Source organism: Folsomia candida, unplaced genomic scaffold (genome assembly GCF_002217175.1).
Source record: "Folsomia candida strain VU population unplaced genomic scaffold, ASM221717v1 Fcan01_Sc003, whole genome shotgun sequence".
Taxonomy (NCBI): Eukaryota; Metazoa; Arthropoda; class Collembola; order Entomobryomorpha; family Isotomidae; genus Folsomia; species Folsomia candida.
In genome coordinates this window covers 9,697,754-9,723,620 of record NW_019091195.1, presented here as the reverse complement: position 1 = coordinate 9,723,620, position 25,867 = coordinate 9,697,754, and the positions used below count along the sequence as shown (strand labels likewise).

The following is a 25,867-nucleotide window of genomic DNA, read 5'->3' as shown; positions in this document are numbered from 1 at the left end:
GGTCAAAAAATCATGATAACCCATGTCAAAGTATTATAGGACATGAGTCATGCATTCTAACTAATACGTAAATATTCGGACTCTCACTCTCCGCTCTCCTATTCCATGCATTAGTACTCCGTTGTTGCGCAGCGGTGTGTTCAATCTGATGAAATCTGAATGTTATTGAAGGTTATTGTTGTTTTGTTTTTCTTGAATTTCTCTGATTTTTGGGTCAGATTAAACGAACTTAGTGTACCCTAATCTTGACGAGTAGGCTGCAAAGTAAGTTGAATCCTCTACAAAAACTAAACAAATCAAAATCTATACATTGTGTGAGGGTCAATTCTAAAGTATATATATGTTTTATAGAAATTCTCTATTCCCACAAGTCACAACCTCGGAACAAAGATAGTTCATTGATGACTGATGAGTCATCAGTGATGACATGATCTATTCTCCTCCTCCTCATCAACTACTGGTAACTACTTGAGGTCTTTCCAGGACGTGAAAAACAACAAGGCAATGTTACGGCTTATAACATTCGCCACTCATCAGCAAACTCAAGAAATGTCCTTTCTACGCCGTCTAATTTGCTACAGTCGTTACATACTCCGAAATCATCAAATTTTACTGGGTCGGAGAAAGGTCGAAGTTTCGCCGGAAAACCAGTCTGGTGTTCTTCTAAGGACCGAGGGAAAGAAGGGTTGCAATATTATAGTTGGCGGAGGAAATGTGGGCACTGCTGGCCCTCGAGCGTCATCCGAACTTGGAGGAGCAGCAGGACGATCGTCAACTGACAGTGGGGGGAGCTCCTTCTCATCCTCGACGTTGTCACGAATAGGACAACAAATTCATACCCAAGTGAGACAAATATTCATCAATAATGTCCTCCGAAGGGCTACAACGAACCAGGTTGGTCCTAAAATATATACTTATTTATACGAGTGCATGCAGTATTACAGAGGGGTGGGACAGAAGAAGGAGCCACTTTGCCTAAATTTATTCCGGCCTTATTATTCGTTTGTGAAGTTTGGTAATTGGTTCAGTGTGAAGCCCTTTAGTTTATCTAACGAGCCTCAGTCGCTTTTTCCAACCAGTCATAACCTTTGACACAATTTTCAGAGTGATTCTGCACCACTCGTCCTGAACACTTTTCCAAAGTGCATCAAAACGCACGCGTTTTCCTTTCAAGAAGGCTCTGTTTTAAGTACTCGAATCCAAAAAAAAAAAACATCGGATTGATATCAGAGGAACTAACGAGAGTTTCTATAGTAGGAATAATTGTTATACCCAAACTTTTTTTAAAATCCTTCGTGTAGGCTGATATTTTGTGAGAAATAAGTTGGGATGAGAGCATGATCTCGGGATTTCCTACGAGTCACTTGCTGTAGGTCATTGTGAATGACTCTAGAAATGTTCTCCTACTAACGTTTAACATTTTCGCCATGCAACTTTTAGTTGGTGGATTTACCGTTTTGGCGAAAAATTGATTTTCCGGATAAACTTTTTGGTTCAAGCGGATCTTGGGTATCCTTTCCGTGGGGGTGGAGCTCTAACCGCTTTTTCCCTCCGCTTGATTCCAACGTTTTTAAGTACATTAGAAACGTACTTTCGATCGACGATAAATCCATTTGCAGCAAATTTTCTAACAATCGCTCTCTGGCTCAGTATGTCTTTGGAAAACACTTTTATGCGTGCCTCGCACTCTGGGGGGTGCTGCAGGGGCATTTTTAACCGTAGGGAAAATCTGAATAGTGCTAAATTTTCGTTAACTATCTGGGTATGACATATGCAAATTTTGAAAATGCCGCGACTGTGCATCACACGCCACCCCTCAAATTCAAGGGGCTCCTTCTTCTGTCCCACCCCTGTAAATACTGTCCGGAACAAATCATTGACTAATTATAAAACATATTTCGCATTAAGGAGGTTGCCAGAAAGGCGGCACAACGTCTGTTGTATGGGGATTCTCGCCCATTTTTCGCCCTTGTTGGAGTGTCATTGGCGACTGGGTCCGTCGGAGTGGTTTCTCAGGACAGCGAGTTTGATGGGATTTGTTGGGAAATAAGGGTAGCGATTTTGTCTGGCGATTTATGCAGAACAATATTACTTACTAAGCTGTCTTATATGTGTAGGAATCAATTTCAAGGCAAACAAAGGAAAGCAATATGTACTCCTCATCATCATCGATTGAATTTGAACCAATAACATCTGTATCCGATTTGAAATTTGGTAAATAACCTACTTGGGATTCTGAACTAAAATTACTGCTCCCAATTACAACCTTAAATATGAGATAATGAATAATTATATAGGACCAATTTTAAATCAAGGATGCAATGCTGCGGTGAGAATTTTTGAAAATCTTTACTTGAAAACAATGTCTTTGCACAATCTCTATCTCACCTCATTTTTTGAAAGTTTGTCCAGTATGGACATTTCTACGTCTGTGTTCCAATTTTCACGTTCCCTTGATAATTAATTGTGCTGAACATGTATTTTTACTCAAGATTTTCCAAATGATTATATGAATGATTATATGATTTTTATTATATAAAGGTATACGCTGCAAATTACAAAGATTCGACTGAAGCTGAATGGGTTCTTGCGGTTAAAATGATGTTTAACTACGACATTGAGTCCAATGCTTTTTCAATTTTGAAAGGAATGGTAAAAGAGATTGTACCTGCTCGTCAAGTCGACTTGAAAAACCTTGCTGAATTAGACAAAAGGTATGTCATGGTCATTATTTCGCACTATATCTAAATGATTTTTGAATGTTTAATATTTATATAAAATGCTGCAGTCTTTTCGAAAATGTGAAGCGATGCCCTCCCCATCAAAATATCATTGATATACACCATGCTTTTGTGGATAAAATTCCATTGTTGGAGGGTTTGCAGAGGTATCCAAATGCCTTACCCCAAAGACTAAATCCAGACGCCGGATTTGGTAAAGTACCCCGAAATTAAATAAACCAATAACAAAAAAGAACCAAATCGCCCTAATACTAAATCTCTCACAGGACGAAACATGAGCTTGTTTTTGGTTATGAAAAGGTACTATAATATATTATATTTATCGTATAATGTACTGATTAAACCAAGTATAATATTGTAACAATTTTACTACAGATACGACACCAATCTACAAGATTACTTAAAAAATACGGATCTGACACATCGCACAAGAATGTTGATCTTTACTCAGATTTTAAGCGGAGTTAGTCATTTGGTCCACGCTGAAATTGCCCACCGTGACTTAAAGACCGATAATATCCTAGTAGATGTGTCCCAAGGATATATGTTCCCAGAAATCGTCATTTCAGACTTTGGTTGTTGCTTGGCTGATAAGTCTAATGGACTTTCACTGCCATTCAGAACAGAGTATATCGATAGAGGTGGAAATGCAGCTTTAACCGCTCCAGAAATTTCGGTGAGCTTTTAGTGTTTCAGAAATTATTTAGACAAAGCTTTATTGGTGCCCTTCTTCACAAGATTTATTTATTTAAAGACTGCTGTACCCGGTGCGTGGAAATATTTGAACTACAAAAATTCGGATGCATGGACATGTGGTGCGATTGCATATGAAATATTTGGCAACCCAAATCCGTTTTATGGAGAAAACCACCTTGATGGTAGAACGTACACTGATAACGACTTGCCTACTGTTAATCATGCAAATCCAATTGTGCAGAAATTGATTAAAGGCTTGTTGAAACGAAATCCAGATCAAGTATGCGTACAAGTTATATATGTTTATATATACTTATATACATCCTCCAATTCTGCTACATAACTTTATAATCACGAATAAATTGAAATTTTTCAGAGGATTTCGGCAGAAAAAGCTTTCAACATTTGCATTTTGCTATTGTGGGCACCCTCTGACTGGATGGTGAGAAGTGGTGGTCGATGCCCCAATGATGACGATGTAATTCTTCAAATTCTTTCCTTTTATCCGATCAAGAATAATCTATTCTGGCAATGTTATGTTATAATACATGGGGTTACGATTTTTTTTGTTTTAGATTCTTCAGTGGTTGGTTTGCTTGACTGCGAAAGCCTTGTCTCAGACAAATGAAATATTAGAATTTAAAATTATGAGAAGCTTCTTGAAAAAAGTTAAATTTTCTTCATTGAAATCCGCCGTTGTTTGGATCGCGCAATCCCAAGATTAAAGTGGTTGGATTTCAATCATTTTTATGAATATAATCCGAGATTGTACAGCTTATTTATTGAAAAATGTTAACTGGTAACTAGTCTATACTAATTAAGTGAAAGCCGAAAATAATCAATTATACTGTGCAGTTTTGTTGTAGATGAAGACTATGCAACAATAAAGTTCGCATTTCGATATGCTTATTTCAATTTCCGATTTTTATATATTTCCAGCTACGGATAGTTTGATTTATCATTATTACTTTGTGTGTTTATCGTATAAATTACAGTTATATCGCGTGATCGATCTGTGAATGGCAAACAATTTTTTAACTAATGCAAATAATACAGGAAAGAATAAGAGGAAGGGAAACCATGATTCCTAAGAATTGTTGAGAATTGCAGATTATATTATCACTGAAAAATGGACTCGTATTCCAGCAATAATGCTTCAATCACCAAATTTTGCTGCCTGTAAGTAAAGCAGCCACAAATTAGCGATGTAAAATTCCACCAATAGAAGAGAAATAAATATATTAAACTTACATTAGATCCGTCGCCATATTTTGTGTTTCTGCGGCGTACATGAGGGTTGGACCAAATACAATGGCTAGATTTGGGATTTGCATTCGGTTAAATTCACTGTATGCTGCGACTTTAAGAAGATGTCTCAGCAATGCTTGAAGTGTGCATTTATTAGGTCGTATCAAACAGTTAACAATTTCACCGAGACGATTTAGTTTCTCTTTTCTGTTAGAGGCATCTAAGAACAAAAATTAGAAATAAATATAGTGCAGTCAATTTTCATGGTTCCACAAGTTGTAGGACTTACGGCACGCTTGAAGAGCTTTCTCAAATAATTCAGATGGGATGAGTGGCTCTTTTAGTTCACGGAAAAATAGCTTAAGGCAACCTGAAAATCAGACACGCTGGATTAAATAAATACACAGGATAGGACACTGCTACGGCCACGGGGCAACGCAATCAGGTAAAAATTGATAACTTACCTGCTAGTACGTGCACATCTTCTTCTTGAAATAAACAAGCTAAATTGTTCTGATCAACCTATTAATCATAAATAATAATTGAAATCAATTTTCGCAAGCATTTCGATTGATGGGAATGTTTAACTATTTTGTCATGAACGTGTATATATAAATAATTCATAATTTAATAATACTTGACAATATTACTTAAGCCCTCACCTGTAATCTGATCTTTTGCACCTGGCTCAAATTTCCCGATGCCCGATATATGCCGTCTGTCTTCAGGTTTTCAGGTCTGCTTTCGATTGCAACTATACACTCTTGAACAAATCGCGGAACATCTTCCTTTTCCAGAGTGCACAATTTTTCTAAAGAGCAACCGAATACTGACTCATCTGAAACAGATTCAAAGTGTCGGGATTAAAATTTTGTGACCACACAATCGAATTTGACTTGATATCTAATCATCTACCTTTGTAAATTCCTTTCTTCACCAAAGATTCGCGAGGAGGTCTTCGACTGCCAAAAATGAATTAAGCAATCGTCATTAACTTCAATTTCAATGAAAAATGAAAGAGGCGAGTGACCAACTACCAGCCCATCGACACGTGATTGGTCGATAACATATTGGCTGACACGGCATATTGGTCGCCAATCTCAACTAGTCGATACAGGACTTTAAATAGTGACCCACACGGACTTTTGAAATTTGGTCGTAGAAGGCTAATATTCTTGATCCTAGATAGTTGCATTATTAGATCTCATCTCACACCTAATACACGTTTTTTGTCGTCGAGAAAAGCGACGACACATGCCCAAATTGACTGTGGTCACAAACCAAGTTCGTTTGGGTTAAAAATTGTAATCAACATTTTTAAATATAATATTAATACTTGTCTGTTTGATTATGTTTTGAGAGTATTGATTGGTGCAAATAAATGGATAATTACATAGTTAGGAATAAAATCTAGTATCTGCACATATATTTTTCCTTCTAACATGTATACGCTGCATCGACCAGTTGAGATTTAGTGCTAGTTGTTATATAAATAAACGCTTACCTAAAAAACCTTCGCAAACTTTCTTTAATTTTAATCTTATCCTTGTCTTCCACTGTGGTTATACGCACTACGAAATACATGACAAACCAAAATTTTTAAATGCACAATAACATACATGCACAATCATTAGTAACTGGATGGTGGTGGTTCCTTACATTTGGTAGACTTGTTACGATTCAGTCTGGAAGAAATTTTGCGCTCCCCCACGGGTGGATCTAACAAGTTATCTGGACTTTCTGGATTACTTCTCAACCGCATAGAAATGTCCAACGTCTGAATTTTGGGAAAAAGGAAATTATTCCACTCTAGTAAATCCATTAACTCTGCCAGTATTCATTTCGACTCACCGAGTCATTCTTTTCCGTAACATATCGGATGCTTTCAAACCATTCTTGCGCCAAGCTCTTATCGTCCAATTGGAAAAGCATTTGCAAGTCAGATAAGGTACTCAATTGGAAGACATTTTTTCGACTCGACCTTTCATCTGTCCATTCTACCGTTGCTCCATTCAGCTCAATTTCCACCTCAGTCTTTGTCAGCATCTAAAGAAACCCAATAACAAGTATCTATTGTAACTCATGTATATAAATGGATGATAGATGTAATAAATTATCGATCAGTAATTTACCAGAAAGGATTTTTGATCTTTAAACAGGCTCAAGTGAGACTCCGTTAATACGCAATATATAACACTCCAACTTTTTCGAAGTTTTTTGCCATTTTCTGTTATCTTTGACCTTGCGATTGGACCTTCTCGAATGACATCAAGCATCCCATTCGCCCAAATTGTTCGTAATGACCTAGGCAAACTCCCCGACTTGTCGAATTCATGTTTTCTAAATTTGTATTAAATTTTAAATAAATTAAAATTCAATATTTTTAAATTGTTTTGAAAAGTAAACAATGGGTTTACCTGAGATCAGATGAGGAAATCAAAAGCGATTTAGTTTTTAAATTTCTATCCACCACTTCCCCTGCAGAGTGACGGTGCTTCTTTACAAGGCCGACTACTGGCTTTGATGAATCCAGACTTTTTTCTTGTAATGAAGCAGTCTCACTACTTACACTAGTATTGCCTTCTTTGGTGTTGGGACTCTGAAAATAGGAGAATGAAATTTTATTTATTTTGTATTCATTTATGTACATCACGTATATCTGCAATACGAAATTGTTGTACTTATACAATTCCTTCTTACTTGGTTTAGGTTATGAGTTGTATTTACGTCAGGAACAGGTAGAAACCAGGAAGAATTGGAACTGTGCTCTTCATAATACACCAAATTTTGTAAAAACGATGGGATCTGTTAAAGCCATTGCTCTTACCTTCATAATAATAAACTCTCTGGTCTGAATCTGTTGAGCTGAACCACTGAAAATAACAAATTAAACATGTGATAACATTATTTCTCGACGCCATCTTTCTTTGCGCACGTATATAAATAAGCATGTATATAAATAAATAAAAACACACTTCGTTTGACGACGACTCAATTATGGACCTGTTATTATTCATGGACTGAATGCTGAATTCTGATCTCAAATCAACTCCCGATTCGTTAAATATCGCTTCTAAAAGCTGAAAAGTTTCAGTGGAAATTTGTACATGCTGAAGATTTGGAGATTTTTTGTCTACACGTTTGCCCTCATTGCTGTCCATTCTACACATGATGTGTGCCATATGAAATAAATGGCTACTTGTTTTGTTTTATTTTGGCGTGGTTTATTTGAGATCAGTAGTGTTAGTCCTAGTGTGCATGGGTTAGCATTTTATTATCACACTAATCATGATCATTCATCATGAGTCTTGAATTAAGTGTTTCAATTGGAACTTCCTTAGAGCCGATTGATACACTGCTGCTGTTTTGCAAAATTATTGTTGATGCTTTATGACGGCAAGCCAAGTAAAGGAAAAGTAATATATAAAAGTAATATTAGTTTCATTATTAAGCGCACGCAGGGGCTGTTTACTGTTACTGGGATTTTCCTTTCACAAGTGATACAAGCATAATATGATCAGTAATGTGATATAAGTGATTCTCTGCTGGAAACGACAAACCTGATTCGTATCAGCTACAGACTTAATGAGTTGAGCCGACAAATCAGATTCCGACATGGAGCGTCTCACAGATGTGCTAACAACCGCAATTGTTGATCTATTTAGGTGTCTATTTCGGCTAATTCCGGCCATATTGTCCAACAACACGCAATAAGTTATGAAATATTTCAATATTTTATACAATTAAGCTGGCTAACAAATAAATAGGATATAGCAATTTAATAATCTGCTGCTGGTGGTACGTAATGCAAATATTTCGTTGAGAAAGAGAAAAGTAACTATACAGCTACAATAAATTCCTGACAGGAAATCCTACTTCCTCCATACTTGCATTTGGCATATTCGCAAATCGCAAGTTTAAACTTGTGGTTGTGCTGCTGGGTTTATTTTATCGAAAGTATCCTCATTAGTAGCATTGAATTTATCATACAATTATATTTCCATATATTGGTGTATGTGAATCACGGAGGATGAGTGTGTTAAGCATAATAATATATTATAGGCTAAAATTCAAATATAAATAAATTATGCCTGCAGAGTTGCGCAGATATTTAGTAAGGAGTGACTAGTGATTTAGAAAAGTAAATCCAGCCAGAAAGAAGCTCATTAGGCATTGGCATTGAGGAACATCATAGAGATGATTGTTAAGTTCAATTAATCAGAACTCACCCTAGCGCCTGTTATTTTGTTAACGTAGCAAAATTGTTGCGATGCTGTGTCCCATTGACGTTCCCAACCTTCAGGAATTGGGATCTCTGCCACTACCTCGGCGACTGGCCCTGAAGGTCCCTGCTCTTCTTTCATGGTGATGGATTCAGAGGAGCGACTCCTGCTTTCTCCAGAATTTTCATTGAGTATGTTGGATGCAGTAGTATCATTATTGTCTGAAAAGGAATGTGAAGCCCTGTCAGCAACAGCACTCACACTCGGCTCTGCTTCCAAAGAGAGATTCGGGCTGCCAAGTAGATCAATGTTTTCCAAGGATTCCAACGATTTCTCAAGGGAAGACGCATTAGCAGATCCGTCGCTTAATGATGAACCACCGCCGCCAAGGTGTTCATCAGATTTCTTATTTGAAGATGACGAAGAAGTTCGGGGCGGCTTCCAACTTGTAATTTTACTTTTGCTGTTGTAGTAAAAGTATCGTTTGCTATCTGCCTCTTGATACTCTGCCCAGTCGTCAGCAAGAAATCTCCGGACGGGGGAATTGATGGGTGGTGTAGCTGGAAGTCTCGTTGGTTCCTTTGTGATTGTTCCACTGGCACTATGTGAAATCGTATAATCAGATTCCATGTTGTTCACCTATAGTAAATTGAACGAAAAACTTAGTCGTCGTATTGCTAGAGGCAAGTTGCAATTAGTTGATATATATTAGATATATAACTACTGTAATGCATCAGCGAGAGAGATAGCGTATTCGCGAATCTGTGAAAGCATCCAAGTAAATGTGGACAACAAGCAGAAATAGTAAAACACACAGAACGCAGATCAAAAGTATTGAACAATGCATCTACTGATCTACTATTTAATTGTGAAGTCAGGTAGAAAGAAACACGAAAAAGAATCCAAGACAATCCCCCAAAAACATGGCAATGAATGAAGTAAGGCATGGGCTAAAAATATATGGCAGGGTGTGATTGGATTGTTTTAGGATATTTGCGAATTGTTGAATTCATCGATATTAAGCCAAGAGTAATTGAACAGAAAGAAGGTGGAAAAAATATAAGGAAATATGATCCTGAAATATGACCATGCAACCATACGATGGCAAAAAATAAAAATTTCACCCGCTACTCCTTCATGCATTAACTCTACTATAAAGAATTCGCCATATTTTAACATTTTACCACAGGAATTGATCTGATAATGTTGCATGAAAGCGGAGGTGAACGAGGGGAAGGATTCCTCATGGCAAGCAAAATGGGTTGTGATGTGAAGGATACTTGGACAAACTGGAAAGAGTATACGAGAGAAGAATGTATGTAGGTCTCTGCTATGAATTTTAAGGCATCATTAAGTGTCATCTCTATCTGTGTGGTACATGATGAATGGTCGTTCGTGTTTATAAATATTCAATTAGTCAGCCAATATATACAGCCAATAAATATAGAAAGAGGATCAGATGGAGTGAAGCTCTTTACTAAAATGCTCCTAGAGATACGTTCGTTCTCGTACAACACAGAACGCTGTCAATAAATAACAGTTGGTTGGTTTTGGTTGTACTATAAAAAGTAGGGCATGGTCGTTGTAGGAGGAAATAAAAGTAAATTGGAATAAACACAAAGCCAAAGCAGCACCGTCATCTCAATCACGCTGTCTCTCTTCCCTTTCACACAAAATAGTTCTTTGAGTGAAAACGACGAGAGCACATTTCGTGTGGAGAATGGCGATAAGCAGAGAATTATGCCAATGCTGGTTGCAACAACATCAGTGAGAATATAAAAGACATCCACTTACTACACGAGGGCTCTGTCCCTCCTGTGAAAGTGATCCTGGGGATCCTGAAATATCATGACTTGAACTTCCTGTCTCCAGTTTCTCCTCTGAAGTACTACATTTGGAATCGGCAGAACCTTCCGAACTTTTGTTAAAAGTTGGGTTGCGGAACGTTAGACACTTGTTGATTGAGTTGGAATGGACGTTTTGATTTCTATTGTCATCACAGTGAAATGAACTGAAGGAAGACCTTTCTCTCCCGAATGACACAGAGTGCATCATGTCATCCATGGCAGTAGTGGAGTCCACGTCTCTTGGTCCAAAAGGTTCACAACTCTGATGACCTCCTTTCCTCTCGTCCCGAATCGCTCTTGTGGCAAAGGTTAAATCCGCTACAGATTCGGAGGCCAGTCCTGGAAATACGATTTGTTTAGACAATTCTTCCAAACTTGCAGACCAATTCTTCAGCTTCCCTCCTCCTCCTGACGACGAAGTGGATGAGATCTTCTTTGAGCTGGTTGTGGACGCCTGTTGCTGTTGTTTGGAATTTTTTTCCCGATGACTCGCTCTTGACCCTTCATTTCTTGTAACCTTACTGCTCTTACCACTCTTGGAGAATGAGAAAAAAGAACTTTCTTTGCTTTTACTCTTGGTTACGCTTTCTCGTTCCTTATTACTCGAACCATTTTTCGGGGTTAAATTTGGGGATCCATGATCCAAAGAGTGAAATTTCGTTAGTGGCAATTTTTGTCCATTTTCCTTTGGACTTTGGTCTGCTGGGTGACTCACCTCAGTGACATATTGAGCCGGTACGAAGAAGGGTTTGTTATTGACACCTGGTCTGATCACTTTCCACCTACAAATGTAATGTAAGATTTAGAAAGATACTGTGCTAAAAAGGAAATTAAAGGTTTGCCATGTGTTTTCAAAAAATAACGTGTCTCACCAGTGTTCATTAGTTTTCTGAAGTAAATGTAGCAGTTCCCCTGCCCTCACTGACACTTTTCGCGTTTTGTAGTCATAGTCATAATCGTAGGCCACTTTCAAAAGGGCAATTGGACGGCGATGGAGGGGATTGTTCTGTTCCACTTGCAGCGATGAATGTGTAGCAGAAGCCATAATAGTACAAAAATTACAGCAGCTTCAGCAGTGAGTAGATTTTCTCACCTTATTGTACTCTGGCAAATATTATTACCCCGACGCTGCATGGGCACTAGTACATGGGTTTAAGTATATTAAGGAAATGGTAGTAAGCCACCAGTTATCACAGATAGGGATGAATAGTGAAGGAAGAGACGTTGCGTATTGAATTTAATTCATCTTCTCGTACTGGTAGAAGATTGTTCTACTTGAAGGAAAATTGATTGTCTTGTTCGCTCGTAACAGAGAGCCAAACAAAAGTACATAGAAAGTAACCACCGAGAATAAACTTTCTTCAACGATTAATCATGAATGAGCACCGGAAACGAGTTGCCTGAATGTACTGCTGCCGCTTTTGCTGTATACAGCTACCAATAATAATAAGAAGGAATGTCAGAAGTGGTATGTATTATAGTCCTTGACGTTGTTGGGTTGTCCAGCGTGGAGAGTATTCCTATTTTGATTTATTGTGAGTTCAAGTCTCTCCTCAACTTATTCCACATCTCTTCTAAAAATATCTGCAATCTTGAGTAGAAAGTGGTTCCTTTCGGGAGTCGAAAAAAAATAGTTCCTAAATGGTAAATGCGATTCGGTCGGATTCAGTTTCCTTTCTACTTACTTTCACTTACTCAATTTATTTACGTGGGCAAGAAAGAACTAGGAGAGAGGTGGATCGAAGTCCGAAGACGAAGAAATGACGGCTTTTACTTTATTCTTCTCACATCTTCATCTCGTACGTACTCTCGCTGGTATGGTGGGAAGGGAAAGGTAGTTCATTGGCGGATATTAGATTCTTCAGCAGAGTGCAAGACAGCTCTCATTATCGTTCTTAACATGTACATAAACTAGTGGTCCAAAATGGAAGGAAGCGATTCTTAGTGCATTAAATTTCAGTTGTACATGTTCAAATGGTCTTATCCAGAACCAGAAGAGTAAACAAACACTTGCATTTGCAACAGCATGATGTGTTTTATCTTGCGTTTTAACTGGTTGATTTCTATTTTCACTCTGGTCAAGATTAGCTGGATCGTTTTGTAGCTAATGACTTGTACAAGTTGAAGAAAACCACAGCAGAGTTACTTTGTTTGTACCATAAATTCACAGAGTCACAGAATAATCTTTTCACTTTTCTGCAATGGAGGAACTGCTAGCACATATAAGTATATTGCTCCAGCAGAAATTGTGTAATAGATAGATAATAGACAGCTAATTGCGCTAGCTGGTCTCTTCTTTTAAATATAATTATTATTTTGTATTTTGTATTCTCAGCATTTGTCTTATCCTTTTTAAGTATGAAATAATAGCACTCAATACTTACATGGATATGAAGATAGGTTTGTTTGTTGATATTGGTATATATTTAATACAAATAGACTTTCGTTTTCTTACTTTGTTAATAGTCCCAAGCTGTGAAGTTATCTGTTATTATAGCTGTTATTTTATGATTGTCCCGTTATATTAGTACAATTTTTCCTTGTTACACTTTTCTTATGTTCTTAAATAATAATAAATAAGACAGAGATATTTTTATGAGTAGGATCATTCATGATTCGAGCGGAATTAAAGTTAGAATTGCCCTAAGTCGATATAGGGGAGGTAATTATCTTGATCATATTTTATTTCTGCTTCGTTTTTTTACCTTCTTTTCTGGACGTATTCATTCGGGTTATTACAGCTCAGCAACAGACGAATAAAGCATAAAACTGGATATATTTTGGTAGCACTTCATTTCATTCAGGAAACACTATCTATCTTTTTTTTAATTAATGGAAGGTCGGTCAGTCTTGAAATGCGGCTCCCTCCGTCAATCGTTTCTGGGGATTTTGTAGAACCCACGTTTTCAGCTGCACTTGAACTATCTTGTCTCCAAATTGCATTTTCAATCAGATATGACGGGTTTATGAGTTTCCATTGCACTCAATCTTTAAATTTAAAAAAAATAAATTTTTAAATTCAAAATTACAAATCGAAATTTTAGATCACTGTTTATACATTAATTAAATTGAAGGATTCAATAGCATAAATTCAACTGTCGTACAATTAAATTATTATTCTTGCAATTATTGGCAAGTTGTATTAACAAGTCACAAGTAATAGAATGATTTGATCGAGTATTTGATACTCACATTTTACTAATAGTGTCCTAGATGATCAATCATTCGTCACTCGTTCATTAATACATACATCCTCCCAATAATAAGTATTCAATGAAATGGAATACCCAAAATAAGCAGCAGCACATGTAACTATCAAATCCCTCACCTTTTCCACAGGTAGTTTTGTAGCACTGAATTTATGTCGCACTTTAATCATTGGTATGGTGTCATTATTATTTTAACGTTATTAATAGTGAATATTATTATCGAGAGTTTTTGCAATTTGCTGAGCAAAAGTGCGAAGGCCGAGTGTGTTTTGTGTGTCACTATTTACATTATCAGATGGTTTGGTTTGTGTACTGGTATTTACGTGGGTTTATAGTAGGCAGGCGGTGGTGGTAGAATGTAGTCTAGTTTTATGTGAAAATAAAAAGACTTTTCCGTTCCCGTTACTAAATCGGCACGAGCATGTTATCAATGTGAGAGAGAATCTGAGTGCGGCTTAGGCTCACCAGGGTGAGCGAACTGTGAATTCTCACCAAATTTATCCCCACAAAGACTTCGAATTGAGACGGAATGATTTTTATGAGAATCTCACAAAATTGCTAAAAACATGCTGTGCAGATGCATCCTTTCTTACAAGATGTTAGTTTTACAAGACATTCTTCTTCCTATGTCAGCTTCATTCTCAAACTATTCTTGAGTTTGATTTTATATTATTAGATACGCACTTGTACCAAATTTTGAGTTTGTACGACAAAATAGTTGGTACGTACAACGCCAACAACCTAACTCACCCCACTGGACAAGTAAATTAGACAAACCATGCCCATTTTCGAACTCACGTAAAGATATGCATTTTGAGACAAGTTTGTCAAAATCAGTTTTCTCTAGTAGTAGGTCCGCTAACTACAGTGAAATAGACTGACGTAACGATGTAGATTATAGATACACATGTTTGTTACCGACTCACTTGTACAAAACTCATGTTTCTCAGACTCTGTAAATTGACGAGAGCGGTACGTGTTTGCCCTAAATTCAATTTAGAAACTTATCCCTATTATTGCGAAGTAAAAATCTTTATATAGTTTTTATATGGTAAACTGTTGTAATTATCTATTCTATCCGCTTTCTATTCTCCAGCAAGTTGAGTAAGACAAGTACGCACCGGCTATGAAAATTAATACTCAAAATCTTGAGTCGCGTGCATGATGAGTTGGAGTTGGAGCTACCTAATTCTGTTTGGCTGACATGATTTTGCTAATGCTTAATGATAATAATCCTGCGTATATATATGTATGTATATACTCAATTCTGTACTCTTTATTACATCCATCCAACCCTATTGTTGTACTAAACCTTCAAGATCAGAAAATATTGCTGCTGGCTTTGCATGTGAGTGACGTACTCCCAGTCTTATGATCATTTTATTTAGCTCTGCTGTTCCAACTTGGACCTTTTATTGTGTGTAATAGTGTTGACATGGCAGAGTCTGGGGAGCACGAGCAACGTCGTCTAAAGGGTGGTGGATGAAAGAGATGACGAAAATTACAAGCTGGGAACATGTGCATACGGCCGTCCATGCATTGGAGAAAGCAGGGCAGCAGCAGGGTTAAACATTGAAGCTAAAACAAGTGATGTCGAAACGCAGGGTTAATTTATGGCCTTCTCAAAAGGGCATCCTGAGTGTAATAATAATAATGGACTATAATCTTCACCGACGACCCTTACATTCGCCACATGTAAAAAGAAAGGCAGGAGCTTGTGTCTTCCACGTGGAACTAACTAGCCAGCACGAGTAGCATGAAAACAAGGACCAGAGTTGGTTGGAGATTATGAACGAAGCCTGAAACACGAAAACAAATTACACAGGACGATGCGCAGTTGTTGAAGACAAGGTAGTAGCAAGAATTGATTGTAGTGATGAAAGAAAGCTACAAATTTTCTTCAAATATCCATTCAAGTTTATTATGTTTTTGGTTGTCAATTACAGGTTCGTGAATTATTTGGTTGTTCATATATTGGATCGAATCCCTTACACAGCTTAATCTAATCCGTCATCTAATATTTATTAAGGCGAGTGTCTGAATGATGGACCAGACTAAATGTAATACATATAAGTACGCGACCGTTGTCTTTTATCATGATATGTGAGACATTAAAGTTTTACTGGATAGATTTGGAGACTTTGAGTTTCATCCAACCATCGACCCAAAAGTCATTTTGCAGTGACACGTTTGCCCACTTTCTATGCAATGACGGATTTTAATAGTCGTAACTGTATCTGCCAGTCCTTTTTATTTTAGTAAAATGTTGCCGATGTAACGAGGAAGATTTTTTGGACCCTTTTCTAAACTATCTGAATTGGAGGTTGACAACGATTCACGGTTGGCTGAATTTGTCTGAGGACATGATGGCTATGATCCATGATACCATAACCATGCTGGTTCCAGAAATTGATGTTGCATGGATTTTTTTATTCTTCTTCAATTCTAACATTTCTGAGGTTCTATTTGAAAGGAAACCACTTCAAGATTATGTAGGTTTCAGCCAAGTGCGTTTCATATGCACATCCATGGTTTTTATTCCATGGTCATCCCCGAGCTGTGTGACCTTGTTATTATACTCTTTTAACTTTCTCCTGTGTGCTATGCTGAGAAAACTGTCCAGGAAACGCGTCGTCCTAAGCCGACTGCTCTGCTCTGTCCTGGCAACGAGCCGTGGCAGTGGAGATCTTCCATTCTCATTTTCAGATATTTCCTTCCATTCATTCATACACGTCGTCGGGGGAATGAGATTGGACACGAGATTGATAAAGAGGGCTGTCGGAAGGGAGAGGCTCGGAGAAAACAAAGAAGCCATGAAGGGAGTGAGTGAGTGAGGCGCTTTTCGCAAATTTCCTATCGCACGAAGAGGAGGAGGGGGAAAGACAGTCCGAGAAGTTCGATTTCTAATCATTTCACCTCCAGTTAAGGAAACTCACAGGTATAGGTCGCCCTCCATCCACTACTTACATACTTTCCCAACTACGGTCTTACTTTCTCCCTGTCTGACTAAATCCACGGTCCTCCTCCACATCTGTCCATTGATATGGAAGATGAATGCGGGAGGGAGAGTGGAGTGGAGCGGCTGACTTCTGAGGAGTGATCCCATTTGGAACATTTATTCAGCTCCAATCGGTCCAACTGTGGCTAATGGCACAATGAATGAAAGACTACTTTCTCCTTCACTAGCAAAGTCTCCACACAACCGCCATCAGCAGCAGCAGCAGCAGCCTCCCTATTTTTGAGACGACGAGGATGGGAGGGAATGGGAAGTGAAATGGGAGTCTAATGTCTAATGTCTACATTTGATTGTCGCTGGAGCCCAGTAAGTAGCTTGTTCAATGGAAATTGCATTGTTATTTTCGACCTTTACAACCTCCTTTTCAATACCAATCACAATTTTTTGACGGAAGTTCCTTTCAGCTTATCTATCAGCTCTTTATTCAATTCACTTCCTCTGTTTTGAATTTTATTGCGATTTTATATAACCTGTCGTCTTCCCCTCTTCCCATGTTTCCCATGTCGCCTCCTCATCCTCCTCGTCGAATGAAATAAATAGGGAAACTAGCATAACCTGCTCTCCTCCTTTTGTAAAATTGACACTTTTACATCCTCTATCTTTTCATGACATGGTGTTTGCAGTTTCGAGGAGTGCTGACGTATATATCCACAAAGTTTTCCACTCAGCCCATGTCTCCTTTCGGCATTCAATACATTTCATGGGATTGTTTTTAGCGAATCTCTCGCTCCCTGAATTCCATGCTCTCGATTTGTACCTATTTTCACCACTTCTTCACCACCAAACCTTTCAGTTTATTCTCCGACTGACATTCACTTTGAGTGAAATCAAATCAAATGTTTTATATGTCCATATGTATGTACATGCTTACATACACATACTGATATGTGTACACCATTTGTTCCGACGAGGCTTGTACTGCAGGTGCATGTCATGAGCATCGAGATTTGAAAGAGTTGTGACACTTATTGACATTGGATAAATGAAAAAGTAATGGGATGGATATTCATATGCATCTCCCGAGAGCGATATGCATTTCTCTTTCTCATTACTTATTATTTTATGCATAGTTTAATATAGTAGTTTTTCATGTAATAGTTTTTCGTGTTTTATAATTTTAAATAGTGTATGTATGTAGTGTATGTAACCTACATGACGGAGAAAATGTATGGCTTGTACGTTTAAGGGTAATTTATAGATTCATGCAAAAAAGTATGTACATACGCTATAAAAAGGGCAACAGTTACGGATACTTCTACTTGTCAACAAGAGAGATGTTACTGGTTTTGATGTGTGATTGCTATTTGTCAAGAACAGTTGTGGGTTCCTGACAGTTGCTGTTCAAGAAAGTTTCTCGTTTCCCCAACTTTCGAATAGCACACCAGCTGCATTTTCTCAAAATACTTTTCATTTCACTGACCATCAGAATTATGCAGATAATTCTACGTTTATCCATTTCCAAATCTGTGATAAATAACTCAAGTCAATTGCAGGAGGCAGATTATTCCAAATGAATTTCGACTTTTCCAACCCGATTGAATTTCTTGATCAAACTGATACTTTGAGACTTGAATACGATTTCTTATCCTAGAATGAGCCTCTTTGGAAGTAATTCAGTTTTCATTTCCGCGGACTCTTGGAACGCATCAGATCTGAGAGAACTTTAAGAGTTAGACAGAATGTACCTATTAATACAACCATGAGGAGCAATAAGTCAAATCGGATTCCAAGCTCCAAAAAGTTAATGGTTTTGGATGAATGAATCAAAATGAGTTTGGTCAGAGTTGGAGCAGTCGGGTCTGATTGAATAAAAATTTTGACCTGAGATGAAACGAACGGAGATATTGCCTGGAAAACGTATATCCGCCACTCGCACTATGCATGCATATTCTGGATTGTGGAAGTTGGATCAAATTGAAATTACTTGGTAATCAGGAGAAGAATCTTTATAGATGCTTCGAAATTGGTCGAATTTGCATAGCCAGTCTGGAATATTACAGCGTCGAATTTCTTACTTCGAATCAATAAAACTGAAATTGTTATCACGGATCATAAAACCACTAGAAAGATGCCTTCTTCCTTTCTTTAATAATGTCAAATGCAGAGAATTATTTTTTATTATGGAAAATCCTTTATCAAATGGTGCAGCGCAATTTGATCAAAGATTTTATATAATTTGTGCAATTTGAATTCCGTGATCTTAGTATTTATTTAGATTCCATCCTGCTATGCATTCATTTCACATTGCTCATCGTACTACCCAATTATTTGGAAAATGTTGTGATCTCCTGATTGACCTACTTTATCTGGAATTAACATCTCTCTTCGACGGTCATCATCATCATCAGAAAGCGATCTCGATTAAATCATTCATTCTTTCTTCTCCTTCCGTACATATCTTCAGAGCAATCGGCCTGCTTCCGATCATCATGACTCTATCATTAGCCGTGCCAAAAGTTGTAGCAGATCTACATATGTGTATGTACATATGTACACACACACAGATATGCATATTTAGGATAGAAAAAATACCTACATGATTTACTTTTTGGCTACCACAACATATTTCTGCTCTTCACTATAGACAAAGTTGGCAAATTATTACGAGAGTATCTCGTTGTTGCAAATTATCCACCATCAAAAGTCTGTTTGTACATACTTAAGTGCAATTTGACACTTAAGTAGCACTAGGATGCATTCTCGCCTCTTCGTACTACTTAATACTAGAAGTGGGCCGTACGGCTCGTTTGCTCGGACTTTGACGGAGAAAGCAATGTGTTTTTATATTGGAGTTGAAAATTGGTGAAACACGTCTTTGAAAAGCAATTCCGACCTAAAGTTAAATGGAGACTGTACACGAGAGGAGTGTCAAAGGCAGACTCGTGATAGTCGTGATTTCGATTTCTGATCACGATATGTACTCCTGGTTTATTTTGGCTGTGATGAGCCATTTATTGCTTCAGTTTTTCGTACTTTGGAGGAGAGTCTCACACCATCTCCCTCTCAGATTTGTATGTCCTTTGATATATTGTAGTGCCCAATAAGTGTACCCCCAAGTGGTTTGACCAGGTGCAAAGATGTAGCCATTTAACGTTAGTTACATCTTTTTTTGCATTTGTTGAATCGGTCAGGTACATCTCTCAAGATTACTAATTCCAATTTTAATATGTAAAATTGTGTTGAATATATTTTGAAAAATTTGATCATTCCTTGTCTGTCCGTATTCACGATAACTCTCGAATGGGATTTCGGATTACGGTCTTTCACTAACGTGTTTCTAATTTCCGAGGAGGAATTAAGTTCGGCGATGAACATTGTAGACCACGGCGCCACGGTAATGAGGTCAAAGGTAGAAAATTTCAATTGGCGACGTAAGCCACGGGTACCCCATTTGGTTTCATCCTTTTGATACATTTCGTTTGCAACGGTTTCTTCAGTTCAAAAATTAAGCACAATGTGGGAGTTCAATAGGTAAGGTAACCATGTTTAGCATTTGTATTCTTCAACATTATGGTAGACTTATAGAGTGAACTGTGCAAGATAACAATAGCATAATAATAGTCGTCATCAAAATATGACACAATATGAGTTAAAAATATTCCCCTCATGTTGCTTCGAAAATAATGTGGTAAGGTAGGAATTTGATGAAGAAAGCAAAAACTCAACAAACTTCTCCCGGCGAACTTAATCCCTCTATCAGCAATCTGAATACTGACGGAGTGTCACTTATATATTATTAGCCAAAAGCTCTTCACAATGTTATACGTACATAGAAAATATATATCATAATTGTGCTACCAGACTCACCATAATTTTCTGAAATATTTCAGACTCAACGGACGAAAGCCACTTTGTAAAACTGGGGAAATTAAGAAAGGACTCTTCGTCTCCCACGTATTTCTTGGAAATAGAATGCAGAATTAGAATGAAGCAAGCTGACAGTGAAAGTCATCTCACCAAATATCGCAAACACCAACCGCAAACCAGCCTGTGACCATGTGAACCCTCGTCCATCCACGAACACAACTGGTTTTATGTCACCAGATTGTAATTGGGTAGTCAAACGGACCAAATACTCACTTGGTCAAGCTGACAAAGATATTTCGAACGGTCTTCATTAAGAGAAAGCAATAAACACGAGCTCCCCAGTTTCACAAGCCTTCCTTGACATCAGGAGATTCACAACACACAGACCGATGCACTTTATGTGTCTATGCAGACATCCTGGCTCACGATACAATCATTGTGGAAGAAGTAATAATATGATCCTCTATATTGAATGATGTTCCACTGCTCGAGTCAAATGTGTCCAGGAAAAGCCAGCCCATAAAACAATGTAGCATAATAACAGTGTACCGTTGTTACATTGTTTGCCTGGTGAGTGAATACTCACCAGATCGAAAGACATCATTTGACAGTAGCAGCAGACACAAGAGATAAAAATATCTCAAAAAGAAAGAAAGCGACAACCTTATTTCCTCCAGCTTTTCAACTTAATGTACAGAAATGCCATTTCGTGAAGATCCCTATAAACGATAAGTGAGTCTATAACTACAGGAATAGTTGTGGCCAAAATTGTATAACTTGTTCAATGAAAACGGAGAAAATTCACATAGCGAGTCTGATTAGCTTAAAAAAATTAAAAGTGCCAAAAACTTGACTGCTGCTTTATTAATATATGTACAAGTAATTTCTAAGTTTCATTTATAAATAATTTAATTGAAGTTACATCAGACTAAAAATGTGCCTGCTTCTAATTTTGATGTCAGTATTATTGTGAATTCGGTCATAAAATTAAGTTATGGGAGCTCATGAATAAAAATAATATAAGTTCCTTCACAAAATAATATCCCATCAATGTTGCTCTGAATTCGCCCATTCATTCAGTACTCAAAGCGGCGATAGGGGGAAATAATATATGCAATACCACCACCTCACCCACAGAAAAAATAGATACTCGCACGAGAGATGAGAACGCAGACTGTACATTTGCAACTACATGTGCGAAGAAGCAACCAGATAAGTAGGAGAAAGAAACTCGTCTATTTTTCTTGATGCGATCCATTTCGCTATTACGTAGGAGTGGAGGAAATGATGATAAAGAGAGTTATTTTAGCCCCTCTTATGAAGTGAATCCTATTTGCCAAAGGACCTTTCTTTCTTTTTTTTTCTCTGCCCTGATTTTTCACTAACGTCCTTCGCCTTCTAGTGTAGAAGACCTATCCATTCCTGATTCTGGATTATTCTCACCACCACAACACCACTTTCAAGCGTGCTCCACATTTTAGGAAACCAAAACAGCTCGATTATTCAACGGCTTATAAATTCTCTTCCTACTTTATTTCAATCCGAGTGGTGGTAGGTTGGGTACACGCTTGATGACGACGTTCACGAAAAAACCTGCTCTGTCCAAACCACTAGAATGTAAACAAATTCACTCCTGATGGGCTTGGTTGGCAAGTTGATAGGCATCTACCTGGAGTGTAATGAGATATTTGTGTAATTACTTAAGTTAATACCAGAAATTTGCAGGTCTGGTATCTACCCATCTGTCTGATTTAATAATGAGGCGGATCCACCTTCTGACAGAGGAAAAGATACAAATTATGATGAGACATGATGAGGAAGCCGGAAGGAAGGATTTTAAGTAGTAAAATCTGTTGAATCGGAAATAGGAAGCAGAACAGCACCAGAAAATCCGAGTTTGTTCTGGCTGACGACGTATGTATAAGAGTTGGAGAGGAATTGAGAGAGCATCAACTGTGTCGCCGTGGTGTACGAAATGTTAAAAGTGAAAGTCGTAGTCTCAGCGAGCCTCTAACTTATATAATCGAATCATCCTGCACGGTTTGGTTCACTATCGCATTCGTCCTCGTCGCCTTCGTGTCGTCGTCTCTAGATTTTGCTTTCTCTCTTCAACCAAAGAGCACAGATTTGGACTGAAAATGATTTCGTTCAGAGATTTCGCATGAGATGGAAAGCGAGTTACTTAAGAACTGGTGAAAGTCAAAGTTGATCCCGTAGAGAAAAATAAATATTGTTTCAGAAAGAAGAATGCAGCATTTCAAGCCAACCCTCAAAAATCAAACAAAAATTCTGGCTTAAAGCAAGGACTATAAGTACGCTGCTACTAAATACGACAGGGTGATGACTAATTTTGTATAGAATTTTAGTTAATTTATTACCACTTTTACGGCTACAATAATTGGGTGTGGTTTTGATGACAAGAATGCTCTGCTGTATCTTTAGCAAAGAGATAGCACGATAACTGGTCCCATTACGCTAATTAGCCGCCTCGTACATAGGTGTCTATTGTTCCATTGTCGTTATATTTAACGATTAATGAAATGTCTGCATTAAACTACTCGATGTTAACATGATGATAAGAATGATATTATTCCAGTTGGTGTATGTATGCTGAAATTTGTCGAATAACAAAATATGACTGTTGCATGACTTCTTATGAGGGAATAAAATTAAATTCGGGTAATTGGCTCTGACAATTAAAAGTGTAACAATTACGAGAGAAGAGAGGAAACTTTTTTATTTCCACCAACAGCCAAAGTGTACTTATTAGTATTCTAAGGCAATAACCCAACTTGCATCATCATCGTGTGGCACCCTTTCAAGTTTTTGCCAGACACCCTGGAGCGTTAAGAAGGCAGGACGAGAGGCTTCACCCGTCCTCTTCCTCCTCCGACGGTTGGCTTTTTGAAAACTTTACTCCTTTTTGAGCTCACCAGAGAGAGATCCTTCCCACACACAGCGCTGGTCCATCCACCACATTATTTGATTTATGTGCTCAATCTACATTTCTTGTCTGCAATTAAATTTTAGGATGTGAATGGAGGAGATGGAACAATCATTGACGATCCCACCTCGCTCTCCTCTCCATCTTCTTCCCTTTCCTAAATTAAAATTATGGAATTGTTCTACACGAACGTTCAGCAGGTGAATTATTTATGCATGGTCTTTTCACAACATTACTTTCAGCTTTAAAAAGAGTATATTTGGCAAAGTGCTTTTGTTTATCCATTGTTAATCTCGCTGTCAAGTTGGTAAACAAGGTTTGAAACAAGTGAAGCGAGGAGTGAGAAAGAAGAGAAAATAAGTTTCACCATGAATTTCCTGTTGACGCGTTACATCTCCCTTTGGCCAATAATTCACTGGTATGTACTGGACCAAGTTGTGGACGTGAATCAACTGACTGGTAAGTCAGTAGTCGCAAGAATGAATGATGTATTGGGTGTGACCCGCTTCCACATTACGTGACATCACAAACGAAAATCTATATGAATCGTATATTTTCCATGTCACGAAGAAATAAGTTTTGGTCAAAGAGAGCGACGCGAGTCGTCTTTACATATACTACACACTGATCAAATATTCACTCTCGAACCAATGCCACACACCAACCAGCCAACAAAGCAATGCTCCCCCATGCCTACCATGCTGAGCAAGATTCGAACATTGGAAAATTGGGAGGAAGGCTGCACGACCGTGGTGGCGGAGGATTCCATCCAAGTGGCAATTTTGGCATTTTACCACTTATGTACTTTCCTAAGACTTTCTTTCTTCATGAACCGGGTGGGTTTCCAAGTATGGAGGCTGGTTGAGTAGCTGAGTGGTGTGGTCTTTTGCTGAGGAACAGTCAGTGTCCGTTCATGGTGATAGTTTGTGGTTGTCTTAGGCAAATGCTTCACTTCTTCTGTAATGTTGGCAAGTGAGACTACTCTACTGAGCAGTAGGACATAGGATAATGTAGTTGTCATCGGATGTTACCGATAAAATACGGCATCGGACAGAGAGAGGTTGAGAGAGAAGAAGACGATCGGCCCTAAGGACCATTCATCATCTTCTTCTTCACTCGTACAGTTAATCGATTTAAGGAGCAGTTGGTTTTGTTATAGACGTGCTTTTGTTACCACCAAACAATGGACGAACTTCAAGTTCTACCTACGCTTTCTTTTCAATGCTTGTATAGCATATGCCGTAAGCAAAGCATTAAAAAATGTAACGTTCAAAATGTTCAAAATGTGTAATGAACCAAAATAATGCGATGGTCCCATTGTTAGTGTTGTAGGTAATCTATTTATTAGCATTTACCAGACTATACCAACATCACACACATTTATTTATTCACGTAGGAGTTTGTGCCTAACAATCAAATGCAAATTGAGGAAAATTGGAGGGATGTGATGATTTATGGGACGTATTTACATATGTGTGAGTACAAGTGATATCCATGTATTTACAAAAAAGAATGCGTTTGAAGATTTTCTACCACTACGGTTTCGGGTACCGTGCCACTTTCTTTGTTGTGTTCTTTGAAGCACAGATCACCAGCATTATTACATATAGTCCTTCTGCACATGAATATCAACCCTCAAGTGAACAATTTGGTATTATTGTTATTATAAGCAGCCCCACTTTCTCCTCATGTGGATTTAATAACAATCTTTCATCAACGAATGCACTCACTTATTGTGTTCGCAAGAGCTAAAACTCAGTAACAGCAAAGGTGAGTCTCACTCATAGGTAATTTTAAATACAATTCTTAGAAAATGAGTGACAGCAGCTGACAATAATTATAATAGAATATTGAATACTTATCAAATTTTATAAATAATATGCAAGTACGATCTTACATGGATATCCATGTCGAGAGGTTGTATAATTTTCTTAAATTCAAATCTCGGTCCTGTCAGTAATTTACATTATGAATTTGAATATTATTATTAGCATTGGTCATATTAATCAAATAACCTTGATGCATGACAAATTGAAATACCAGAATCCATAAAACGGTTATCCTTCATTGTTATTGCAAATCTATGCATTCGTTTTTCGCTTGCAAGTAACAAGATTCACCAAGCAGAATATTCAT

The 25,867-nt window shown here is 37.8% G+C and overlaps 2 protein-coding genes and 1 long non-coding RNA gene across 5 annotated transcripts; 2 read left to right on the top strand and 1 right to left on the bottom strand.

Annotated features, from left to right (window-relative positions):
- Window positions 1-119: 119 nt before the first annotated feature.
- On the top strand, window positions 120-4,352 carry LOC110845391 (serine/threonine-protein kinase PINK1, mitochondrial). Its single transcript, XM_022091780.2, has 12 exons — window positions 120-264; window positions 352-894; window positions 1,909-2,052; window positions 2,118-2,214; window positions 2,298-2,329; window positions 2,542-2,714; window positions 2,789-2,934; window positions 3,008-3,041; window positions 3,117-3,417; window positions 3,496-3,717; window positions 3,814-3,915; window positions 4,013-4,352. The coding sequence occupies exons 2-12, from the start codon at window positions 505-507 to the stop codon at window positions 4,160-4,162; spliced, it is 1,791 nt and encodes a 596-aa protein (XP_021947472.1). The 5' UTR covers window positions 120-264; window positions 352-504; the 3' UTR covers window positions 4,163-4,352.
- Window positions 4,347-14,261, bottom strand: LOC110845390 (rho GTPase-activating protein 12). 3 transcript variants are annotated; one of them, XM_035850524.1, is made up of 17 exons: window positions 13,948-14,261; window positions 11,628-13,743; window positions 10,703-11,537; window positions 8,915-9,547; window positions 7,513-7,558; window positions 7,386-7,453; window positions 7,103-7,284; window positions 6,818-7,025; window positions 6,537-6,731; window positions 6,345-6,462; window positions 6,190-6,256; window positions 5,601-5,647; window positions 5,348-5,523; window positions 5,150-5,207; window positions 4,975-5,055; window positions 4,689-4,905; window positions 4,347-4,614 (listed from the first exon to the last, which is right to left on the bottom strand). In XM_035850524.1, exons 2-17 carry the CDS (start codon window positions 11,798-11,800, stop codon window positions 4,557-4,559), a joined length of 3,162 nt encoding a protein of 1,053 aa, XP_035706417.1. In that variant the 5' UTR covers window positions 11,801-13,743; window positions 13,948-14,261; the 3' UTR covers window positions 4,347-4,556. The 3 variants fall into 3 exon arrangements, with proteins under 3 accessions (XP_035706417.1, XP_035706416.1, XP_021947471.1); XM_035850523.1 differs by having other exon boundaries at window positions 14,043-14,242; XM_022091779.2 differs by having other exon boundaries at window positions 14,084-14,241.
- Window positions 14,262-14,418: 157 nt separating this feature from the next.
- On the top strand, window positions 14,419-21,829 carry LOC118435126. The gene is made up of 3 exons (XR_004834524.1): window positions 14,419-15,312; window positions 15,393-15,815; window positions 20,811-21,829. It is a non-coding gene; the product is annotated as an uncharacterized LOC118435126 (long non-coding RNA).
- Window positions 21,830-25,867: the final 4,038 nt, after the last annotated feature.